The sequence below is a fragment of the Tyto alba genome, unplaced genomic scaffold, assembly GCF_018691265.1.
Source record: "Tyto alba isolate M040663 unplaced genomic scaffold, T.alba_DEE_v4.0 Super-Scaffold_22, whole genome shotgun sequence".
Lineage (NCBI taxonomy): Eukaryota > Metazoa > Chordata > Aves > Strigiformes > Tytonidae > Tyto > Tyto alba.
In genome coordinates, this window is record NW_024881296.1 from 7,390,051 (window position 1) to 7,402,526 (window position 12,476).

General features: G+C 37.3%; 1 protein-coding gene across 4 annotated transcripts in view; it reads right to left on the reverse strand.

The window, feature by feature from the left end:
* Positions 1 to 12,476, reverse strand: part of PCNX2 (pecanex 2) — a 160,505-nt gene that overhangs the window by 64,709 nt on the left and 83,320 nt on the right. For all 4 annotated transcript variants that reach the window (XM_042795740.1, XM_042795741.1, XM_042795739.1 and 1 more), the window contains exon 21: positions 8,319 to 8,496. In XM_042795740.1, the coding sequence (XP_042651674.1) occupies positions 8,319 to 8,496 (178 nt within the window). The remainder of the gene's footprint in view (positions 1 to 8,318; positions 8,497 to 12,476) is intronic.

The window sequence follows — 12,476 nt, forward strand, 5'->3', positions numbered from 1 at the left end:
AACAGTCTGAGGTATATTTTTTACCAGTGCCAGACAGAAAGGGGGGACTTTCCCTTCTCAAGTGAAAGTGTAAAAAAAGAAAATAAAATCTGTGATAAGCTTTAACACTCTCTTTATAACTATTTCCTTAAACATGGATAAAAGATTAATTTTACATTAAAACTTCTGCATCCCAGTTTAAGATGATTTATAAAAGCATATTTTTCTTAAGCCTTCTTAGATCTTCAATATTTTCTACAGTTCACTAAGCAGAAAAATTATATATTATTTAGGAGACAAAGTTCTAATATTCCTAGATATCTTTATTCATGTGACAGTTGTGCACAGTAAACAGTTTTAAAGTCCTTGATAAAGCATTTAAATTATCAGTATATTCAGTGAATTTAAACCACCACATTCCCACTACTGTCAAGTGAAAATGCAGAACATGCATCCATATTGCATATTTACTTTATGTGGACACACACATTTTATCATATTAATCATCCTTAAGTCTTTTATGAGTTCTGAAGCCCCTACATAACTCTGGCACATATGCTAGTCTTCTATATATCTATAAAGAAAGCAAAGTCAAAGACTTAGCTTTTCAGAATTTCTTTTAAACCCAGTTATTCTCAATTAAACAAATTTAAGTAACATTACAAGCTATAAGTTAATGAAAATTATTAACATACATTAAAAAAAAAAGATTTGGGGAGTCTGAAACATCACTAAAAGGTGATCTCATTTTCTCACTTTGGTAGATTTCAGTAAACTAGCCAGAGATTAACACCTGAATTTAAATGACACTGAATGTGAGATGGAGGCTCTGCAATGCTTTCAGCTTTTGGCAGCCTTACTATCTGTTTAGCATCTGTTGGGACTCTGTGTGGGCAGGCTCCTTGGCAATACTGGGACTAAATGCATAAACATTAACATTTTCTTGCTAAGCTTGAATTTTGCTGTGTTTTTAAAAAAGTGTATGTACAAACTGGTTTTAAACAAAAATAACTGTCACATACATATGGCTATATGCTCTATGTGCAACGCAAAATTGAGATATTAAAAAAGTTAAATGCAGAAAGTAATTATTTCCCGCTTTGAACATGTATTTATTTGTATTCCTGTTTAGATCCTGAAAACTTCAGACAGATTTGAACTCAGACTCTCAGATGCCAGCTGGATATTTAGTTTTTCATGTTAAACTAATTCCGGTCAATTGGTAGCTCCAAATCTTGGAAGTAAATCCTAATACCTATTGGTAATTTTTTTTTATTTTTTTTTTTTGGTGCATCAATAAAAATTAAGATACATTAAAAAGTTGTGAGCATGGAGCATGTATGTGTTTACAGGTATGAAATTAAACTTAGGTGGAATAATTTTATTCTAGTTCATGGCTTTGCTTTGCAAATCATTGACTTGCTGTTTTTTACTTAATGGCATTTAAAAAGAAATTTCACCTATGAAATCCAATAAAACAAGATTTACTAGAAATATTAATGGCTTTTAATGTTCATGTCCTAAGTGATTATGACATTCTATTGGTGTATTTGAACAGCACTACGTTTGAATCTAGAACAAATACTTTCCAGGATGTCTTTATTTGCATCTGCTTACAGACATCTGAAGCCTTTATGTTGTGGGATTTCAAGATCATTGTCTAATGCAACACGTGTAGGAGGATCAAAATATAAGCAGGCCAAGGCTCTGCTATCAAACCTTGGAGGAATATATTTCTGAAACACAGTGTTCAGCACTTAACATTGACAGTGTTAAAAAAACAGGCATGTTTTAAACAGTTTGAGTAACAAGCCTCAAAAGCCTTACATTTGAAGTTAAATGTTAACCATCAGGCAGAAGTACGTATGATGGGTATTATGACAATAAGATGATGATAAAACCTAACAGCCCTGGATCTGCTCATGGCAGATGCTGCTTCTTCCTACATTGTCAGCTGACAGCAAGAGCACAGGGAAGGAGCCTGTGTTACTGTAAGAAACAGTCTCCAGTATTTCCCAAGGTGGGCAAAAAGGACAGGATCAGAACTAACCAGCTTAATTTGCAAACAAGCAAAATAAATCAGCTGGGAGCTGCACTGACCCAGCCTCTTCAGTGAAGCCTTCACAGGCATGGCTTCTGTCAAGACTGTATCTTCCCAGAAATATCCTTTACTAAAAGTGGACATGAAAAATGCCCAGGGTAAGTTGTGCACTGAAGTGCCAGATACTCAAGATCTCTCTTTCAGTGCCTGCATCAACAGATACAGAACACTTCTCCATCAGCATGAACGTACACAAATGTAGTCCTCAGTGCACAATGAGCCAAACTGACCCAGAGAGCAGGTGCACACTTTCCTGCACTCTGAGTGCATTTGTCCCTTTCTAAAGGAAAAACACACACACACACAAAAAAAAAAAAAAAAAAAAAAAAAAAAAAAAAGAGAGAGAAAATGCAATTTGGGAATAGTGTCAGGAATGAAGTCTGACAAAGAGGTCAGTGACAGAAGGCTGAATGAAATCAATTAAACCATTTCTCCAATATTAAAAGGAAACATGAACTGTACAGTGCTCAAGAGAGTTAAGGAGTCTATGGAAAATACCACTGGGATTATCCTGTCAAATATCAGATGTAGCCTTGGGTATTTTATTCAGCAGAAAGTGTCTTAACAGGGTTTATATGCCAGATATCAGAAGTTGAGGAAACGGCTGTGAGCCAAGAGGGTGCAGCTGATTAAGACATTGGATTTCAGTATGCGCAAATGGCAAGAAACAGATTAAAATATGAATTAACGACTTAGTGCCAGAAGCTTTGAAGTGAAACATCAGATTTAGAGAACGATGAAAAATCAGATGGGGAAAGGAAAAAGAGTGAGGCTTTTGACTTACAAGTAGCACCTAAATCAATCAATGGGACATGCCAACTAACCAAGAGTTTTATTGCCACAACGGCAATAAAAAGATCCACTAGATTAATTACTTGACTTCAGCAAAACACCAAGAAGGTCAATGCACTTGGTATCACTTTCTCATAAAATGAAGAAAACCAAGATGACATGCATAATTATTTCTTTCCTGTCCAAGGGATTGTGTTGTGGATGTTAAAAGTTAAGCCTCATCAGCACAGGTCTGGCAGGTTGTTACAAACCGGCTGTTTTAGCCAGAGTCACTTTGATATGAAGATCATCTTTCATAAATGTGTGACATTGTATACGATGGCAGAAAGAAGTATACAGAAAGAGAAAAATTCTTATTAAAAATGTGAGTTCCTTATTAGCTGGAAAACGTATTCTGAGAAAGAAGAAAAAATATCAGACAGGGAAATTGTATTCTTAAGTGATCTCAGCAGGGGTAAGAGTACTTAGGCAAATGAATTCAGTGTTAATGAAGGCAAATTTAACAAGCTCTAGTTCTTTGATTATTTTGCCTTATGCGTGAAGACAAATTCAGAACCCTCAGAGGACTTGACTATAAGAAAATATAAGGTGATTTCACATTTTAGTATTGCTAATTAGTTCATCCACACACACAAATTAAGAGGCCATAAAATTGCCTGCGAAAGAGACAGGAAGTTGTAATCCTATATGTTAAAGGGTTAATGACACTGGGTCTTATCACTTCCATCCAGATTTGTGTAGCAGATGAGTGTGTAAGCTTGGGATGCTCTTTTCTTCAGGGCTTAAAGGAAGCTACACAGGTTTGTCAAAAGTACACATTCCAAAGTACAGGTATCATTTCCCAGTTGTGCTCGATAGATGAAAGAGTTGCTGGTAAAAGAGCCAGTATACCAGTTTGGCATCCAGGAATCTCCAACATGATGCTGGTTGCTCCCAATAGTGAACAGACCAGCAAAAAAACCCCACCAGTTTTTTGTAGTAGCCAAGAGCACACTACTGCCAGAAGCATCCACATTTACACTACCAATCCTTTTCCCCTTGGCTCAACATCAGCTCCACGTGAGGTTCCAAAAGCAGTTCAGGGAGACACTATAACCCCTCTCCACCAGTAAGATTTAGAGGATGCACATGGCACTGAATGAAATGGAAAGCCACATCTTTAAGAGAACACAGCAAAAGATTTGGGGACAAGCCTTGCCCTGAGCATCTTTGTTAACACTCAGCCAGTTCCAAACTGATACCCTTGCTGTGTGAACAAATTGCTTTGGTTTTTACTTCACGCTTAACAATACCTGTTCGTTCTTGCCTTCAACAGCTGTTATTCCAGACATTATTTAAAAGCAGCTCACACATCTGACAAGGAGGGAAGTGCTGGGCACATTCCTGTTTTACTTATTTATTTATTTATTTATTTTTAATCACACTGAGGAAAGATGGACTACATGAGCTGTAACATGCACTTAACGATTCATATGCTTTCCCTCTCATACATGTTGCATGCATTAGAGTTTTTCCTCACTTAAGTATTACATCAGTAGACATCAGAAGGGTGGGGTGGAAGAAAGACCCATCCTTTCATCATACCCAAATAGTCTACTCAAACCAGTTAATATTCCCACATTTTTCACCCTATTACAGAAAAACTCTCAGAGTTTTTCCTATCATTAGAAGTTTAGGAAGAAATCTCTTAAATGCTGTTATATATTCCATCATAGGCATAGTGAAGATGGAACACATTCTCAGTTACATGTGATTTTCCATTTTCAACTAATACGAACATTCTTATTAACCTCTGCACTGACATCATCTCCTAAAAAGTCCAGGGAGAACAACTGGCTCATCTGAAAAGTTTACACAGAGTCATGTAGACCAAGAAGACTGTCTTGATTATCTGGTTTGACTTCCTGTAGAGTATACATCAGAGCATCACACCCACAGTTTTTCAATGAGCAACCACATATTTTTAAAAGGGTACTAAGCTCTAATTTAAATAATACAGACAACGGGAGTTTTGGACAGAAGAACCCCCTCTATAGCCAAGGTCAAACTGGGCTGGCTACATGGAAAGTCTTAGCATAAGAAAGATTGAGAAGTCCTGTTCCACTTGAATTGAAAGCTGCACTCATTCTTAAAAATAAATAAGAAACTCTTTCCTAAACGTTTATCTTGCTCCCTTCCCAAAGCAATTTGAAAGACAAAACAGCACATTCTGCATATGCCTAATCAACTTTTAGCATTAAGTTTTCACATTCCACCACTTGTCAAAATGTAAACAGATAATGATTTTTTAAAAAGAAGTGAATTAACTATGTCGCATTAGTAAGTTCTATAGAGTTTGAAAAACAAAAAAAATCCAGGTTGATTAAAAAAATCCTCAGGAATAGAACTGAACAGACTTTTGTTCTCTGTGTTATCCCAGTGTGGGTGGCTTGGCTATTTGCAGAGATAAAAATCTGTGAGCAGCAATTCGGACTTCTATGCCTCAACTTGTTCAGGAAACAATATGCTAATTTGGAGCATGTGATTTAACTAAATTACATTAAATCAACAACACAATGGGGAAAGTGAGTAAAGCACAATCAGTGAGATATTCAGAAATATTCTACCCAACATTATTAGCAAAGTTTTATTCAACATATCTGCTTCAAGAGTCACTAATGCAGTTGTGAATGTCTGTTGAATTTAGATGCCTTCTTCAGCAATGCCTGACAGAATAAAATAAATGCTTACTACCACAGTGCTTTGAGAGTATGCAAATATTTTGGGGGGGAGGGTAACCATGCTTAAAAATTACCATCACTATGACTTAGGCACAGGACTTTTACTGTTCCCTAATTCATGAGGGTGGTAAGTTGACAGTTTCAATGAGTAAGCAGAAATCAGTCACGCCTGTGTCACAAGTTCTGCATAGTCAAAGGTCATGGTAATAGAGACCGTTTCAATTTTTGTTTTTCTTTTTAAAAATAGTTGCAAACATAAAAATGACTGAACAACAGATGGACAGAATCTGTGAAGACCCATCAAGCTTTTAGGAACAGAGGTGGATGCAGCTTGCTTCCTACAGTATGGAATAAACACACATCCTCTTTATTATCCTCTAGTGATCATATCCTTTAGTAAAGTTCCATAATACTGAGATAATTAAAGCTCAGACCTTAATGAGAGTAAAGAAAGCTTATGCCCTTTACGATGTGAAATTAATTGCTATCATCTGCAATGCTATTTTTGGCTTTAATGATAATTGTGTAACTGTGCATGTGCTTTTGTAATATAAATAATTCAACCGTTTAATTCCAATTTTTTAACATGGAACATGGACAAGTCCACTTGATGAACTAATGACCTGCAAAATTTCAGCTATTATGAGATATGATGAAGATGGCAGATCAATGCTAAAACTACATTTTCAAAACATGTCTGTACTACAAGCTTTCAGACTAGTAGAGTAGCAGTTATTCTAACAAATATCTCTGCTTATATCTATATAAGCAATATTAATATATTTGGTATGCATCCTTAGTTATCTCATTCTTATTGCTATCACTAGTCTTTCTACTGTAAACAGTAGCTTCAAACTACCCAAGCAACTCTGAAAAAAAAAAACAAAACAACAACCAAACCACAAAAAAGCAACTGAAAAGCCTTTACATCCCTCTCTTCCAAAAACATGGAATAATCCACACCAGTATTTCACAATATACTCACAAGCTCAATATTTTCAAAAGAATTAATGAGTAGTGAGACCTTCAATTCTGGGGTGCTAATTTTTTGATCCTGTGAAGAGGTTTTTGGAGTATGAGTTGTAGGACTAAATAAACCATTACCCAGACATGGGATGTCCACTAATGCACATCACTGACAATCTTCTCTGGAGACAGAAATTCATGCCTTACTCTAGGGAACATGGTAAGGCAACAAATACTGAAAACTGCCACAATGCTACCAGCCTCCACATCACTTTCACTGCTCATCTTTCAGTCTAAGGTAAGAAGCTTTAAAAATTACTCTAACCCTATTTTAGGATCACAGAGCATAGGGCAGAGGTTCTATTTAAAGCAAGGCTTTGTATTCATCTCTTCTACTTCTTTTCTTCCGTCCTTCCTCCCCAACCCAGCAGAGAGAACGGAGAACAACAGGTCTGAGGGTTGAAGGCTTGAAACCGGTGAAACTCCTACTGGAGCCTGGTCTAAGGGTTCAGAGAAAAGAAAGAGCCCAAGTCCCTTCACTGAGCTGTTATTCCTCTCTTCTCCTCCTCCCTTACAGCAGCACAGAAATAAAGCAGGAAAAGCATTTAATTTCTGCCTCACTCTTCTCCTGAATGACTGGCAATTCCCAACATTAACACTAATGAACTGGGCCTTTCCTTAGGAAGCCTGAAGCTTTCAGGAGGGCACGGACAGCAGTGTGAGCTGACGCTCCTTGTGTGGAAGGGCTAAATATCTCCAGAGCACAGGAAGCAATCAGTATGGAACCACGTCTTTCTCCTCTCAGAACTTAAGTGGTGCTAGCTGGGTCATACACATGTAGTAGGAATATTCTAGAAAAAGAAACCAACCAAACAAGCCTGACAAAAAACAAACCAAAACAAACAAAAAAACCCCACCAACCACCACCAACAAAAACAAACACCTCACCAGAGTTACCTCTGGACAAACAGTATCATATGTTATGGCAACCAGGGACCAAGAAGTTTAAAAACAAAACAAAATACAAAAGAATTGGTAAAATGTTTAGGCAAGTCTTTAATACTTTCTTGGGGTTTATCAACATATCAGTTAAACTTGCTTCTTTCAGTGAAACTGCATACATAGCAAATCAAGACAGGATCTGATCTGACTGATGCAGAAAGGTTTTCTTTAAAGTAAATTCAACTAGAGCACACTCCAAGAGTTAACAATGTAAAAGAGAGGAAGGACCTCCGAGGTTAAGGTTAAGGGCAGCATCACAAGGATAACAGACTGAAAATAGGAAAAGAAAAATGCTAAGGTTGACATTAGGAAAACATTTATTATCATGAGGCTGATTAGATAATGGAATAATTTCCCAAAGGAAGTTGTTGAGTCAAACACTAGAGGCATTCAAAGGAAACCTAGATAAAAACACCAGGCAATCGATCTGGAGGACAGCCCTGCACTAATGACCCAAGAGGCTCTTTCCAGCTCCTTGAGGATTTTCCTCTTGAAAACAACAATTCTGAACTTTCTATGGCAACATGTGAACAAAAAGTAAATGTAAAGCATTGCACAAAACCAGAGAAGACATTTAACTGCAACCTTGTTTCAGCTTATAGATTTTTTCCTCTATAGTATCAATAATCTATGTCTATATATGCTTTCACTACTTCTAAAAAATCCTACCACATATTGATCAGCACAGTGACACTGAGAAGATAAATAAAGCTGTGAGACATATTTTCCAAAGAAATGTCAGAAGCTATAAAACTTGCCTTATGAAACACAATGGACATCACGAAGAAATCCAGCAAGAAATTTTCTGAAATGTCTCTATAGTCAAATCTGAAGAAGATTACAGTGAAGCTCAAAGTAACGAATTGATTAATAGGATTACAGAATGAGGAGCGGAGGAGTTTCATCCCAGCAACTGTTATGAGGATAATATCACAGCTGTAAGAAAGGCAGAAAGAAAAACCTAATCAAGTCAAAGTCATAAAGCATTAAAATATGAAGCTCTTAAATACAAATAGCTGTACCAGATGTATTTTAGATTGCTATGTATATCTAAATCTACACATCTTACTGATTTCTGATATTAATCCTATGTTCTTTTAATAATCACATTTATTTTACCCATGTGCAACTTTGTACTTTTCCTTTATTATCACACAACTGTAATCTGTAATACAGAACTCTGTACTAAAACCAGTAGTATTGACTATTCAAAAACAAGAATCTAGAAAGAATATTTTTGTATATCTCTTAAAATAAAACTTCAGCTTCAGAAATATCTAGGCACTTCCATTAATACATTACTGTAATTTGAAAAAACATCTTGAACACGCTCCAGTTTTTTTATTACTAGAAATTTCATTTGACAACACAGTCTATAATTATTCTAATTTCATTACACACAATGCCAAAATTCTGGATAGAAACACAAGTAGACACGAAGTGCTTGAAATTCTTACCATTGTTCTTGATCGGAAGATCAATATAGTAATTAACTCATCAGTTGAAAAGAAATGTTGTGCTGCATCTACATGTTGTACAATGCATGCGGTCTTCATTTTACTCTCCCTTACTATGTTCCAGAGAGAGAACTCTAAATAGTAAGTGACCACACAGAAAATCAACAAGTCCAATCTTTAAAAATTAAAGTGCTTGCTGCTCTATCTCCAAGAAGATAACACCCCTCTTTTAACTCTCCAGAAAACTATACAGTTTTCTGTGTAAGAAAATAAAACATAATTATATGACAAGGAATGATGGAGGTAACATGTCGGCACCCCTTCAGTTTAAAAAAACCACTCCAGTCTCTGGATATATATCTGAACTTACAGACTTGAGGTTGTTCACATTTTTAAGTTTTGTTTTAAAGATATTTTACAGAATTAGAAAGATGGTCTTGCTTGGACAGAAATTCTGATCTCTTGATAAGAGAGCCTATTCTGGGGGTTAGACCCTAGAAAGGTCTCAGACACATTAATTTTTGTACCATCTGGGTAGACAGGCACTTCCCTGAGATGCGACACAGTACGGGGCTCCAGACCATGAACACTCCTATATGAACTTCCTTACCATCAAACCAGGAGGAATCGGGAGCAAACCTGCCGTAGACTCTACTTTCTTGGTAAGTGCTTATCACTTGGGCTCTTGTTAAATGAAATGGGCAACAATACCTTCTCCATCAAGGTTTTGAAAAGGAAGGAAATCAAAGCAGTATTTTGTGAATTCAATCCTGATCACATACTGGGGATGATCCAAAACCAGCTCTCAGCTCGTAACTTTTGGTTTTCTGGGTTCTAGTCAGGATGAGTTAAGAGACAAGTGATTTATTCAGAAAGCTCTGGGCATGTTTAGAACTCAAGCCTCTGAATAAACCATCAACTCAAATTCAGGAGTATTTAGTGATATTAGGTACCCTCAGAGTTTTCTGGCAGCTGAACAAGTATATTTAGATTGCAGTTTTGCACGGTGATGCCCAAGAACCATACTGGATCTATTCCTGAAAAGACAACCCCAACCTAATAGGCACATACAAGTAACTCTCTGTTAATTGAGAGCCAGGTGACCTCTTAAGTAAATTAAGCACTTTCACATTTTGGGAGATGCATCAGGTTTTTTGATGCTGGTGATAAAAGATAGGGTCCTGAGTGCATAATGAGTGACTCAAAGTAGGCCAGGTATTTGCAAAATGCATGGAAGGTTCTCCATCCTGCTGCGATCCAGGAGAATACCTGCTGCCATGACTGACACTTGACAGGCCAGAAAGCTCTAAAGAGGTTTTTATAATTCTAGAAAGGCTCATAAGTCTGTACATTTCCAGGCTGATTTTACTTTATGTGGCATTTATTCAATATTATGTATCTTCCTTAATGCAGTTACAACTTTATTTGATCACAGGTCATTCTAAAGGATCACCAGGACATCGCCTTTGGAATGAAATGCCAACTTGACCTTATTTCTCACCTTGTCAAAGCTGCTCTCTTCATTTTGCCCCAGATAAATGAATGGAAGACCTAGCAACTAAGCTAAATCTATTCCGAAGCCCCTAGAAGCCATCCCAATGTGTCCTATATGAACTGGTTAGATCTCACATTCTTCAGAAAGAATAAAAATCTTGCAACATGGAGGAATTTTCACATGGAAAACTTAGAGATCATAGAGCAAAAGGAAGACTTCTTCCTCACCGGATCTGTTAACATGCAGAAAATTCCACAAAAAAATTACGTTTTATAAAATAATGCTCTCAGGGGTAACAGAAAATAATTTGCTCATTATCCCTTTCCTTTAAGGATATTGCCACACAAGATGCTTTTCCTGGGGCCTTAACTCCCAGCAGAGAGAAAGCAAGAGACATAGAGAAGGGGGGCTGCTTTCTGAAGCCTCTGTGGCAGGTAACGTGGGGAGGCTTTTCAGCTTGTCGGCATGGGTCCCATTAATAACCAGCACATCAAGGTCTGAAAAGCTCAAGCAAACTCCTGACTGTGAAGGAGCTGTTCTGTCTCCTCACGAAGCTAATCACTTCAGTCCTTTAAATCACAAAGCAAGATGAAGGTTCCTTAAAAAAAAAATACATTCAAATTGAGAAAAAACAAAATCAAATCATGCAAAATGTACCACCTCAGACATTTTCAGACACAGAGCAGGGAGTGCCACCTTCCCTTCGCTAAGGTACAATGCGGCCCAATCTTTGGGTGGTAAATAACTAAGGAATGTTCCAACAACAGAAAAGGTGTATTTATGTATTATAGCAGGGAACGTACAACCCTCAGTAATGCTGTATATGGAAGAAGCGAAGAGAATTCAGGATCCCTCACAGGCTTACAGAGTTAAAAAGTAAGGTAGGATCTGAGGACAAATTCTTTGTGTGTGGCATTTACATTGCAGCTTCAGGGGAAGTGTATTAAAGAGGACTGCCAAAGAAGAGAGACTGAGAGCGTTGTGGATAGACCTCAGTTACAAGGAGAAAACACAGGTTTTAAACACCGAAGGTGAACACACAGACACAAGAGGGATGGGGAAGGAAAAGATTGTCATGGTATTCCCCTACAGGCCAAACAATCAGAGGCAGACAAATGTAATTACTTTCTTTAATCTCAAGATTTCTGGGGGACTGACTCACTACTTCTGAACACTTGAGGGAGGTGATACTTCAAAGTGCAATCTAGCTTGAAGGAACTAGTATGTAAAAATAGCACCTTCCTAACCCTACATATTTGCTCTGTGCATGTATTCAGTCACGTCTGCTAACTAGTGAGAAATGACATTTTGATTACTTTTAAGTTCTCACAGCCTTACAGAACCAACTAGAGGGATGAGTGTGAACTCAGTTTCACCCTAGACAATACACTTAAACTCCTGAAACACATTGGCTTTAGCATCTCCCAAATGCCTGGCGGGAAGGTCAGTGGAGAACTAAGGCTACCATAGAGTGACTGGTGGGAGTCTCTCTGGAAAAGCAGTTGTCTGGGAGGAATATGTAAAAAATTTGATGAATGTCCTAGTCCTAGTTTCAGGCCATAAAAGCAGGGACCACCTTTTCCTTACAGTTATGTAATCCCTAAAGCTGTGTTGCTCTTCAAGAGAAAATAATAATTAAAACAACACACAATTTTTACATCAAAGTTCTTTAATATTTAAAGTTAAGAATCTAAAGTATTATTAATACTGAGGAAATCCCCCTCCTCCAGCAGTTTTTCCTGCTGCTGGAAACTTCCTGAACACAGACTGTTTCTTTGTTTTTATCATCTGCATCACTGTCATTCTGATAAAAAGACTGCAGAAACTCTGCTCACTGAAGATACCGCAGTCACTAAGCCTGCTGAATATCTGCAGTAGGCAAGTCACTGACCAAAATATTTACCATAAAAGGCTGTCTGCAAGGATCATACTGTGTTTTCATGGATCAGCATCACCAGTTCTGC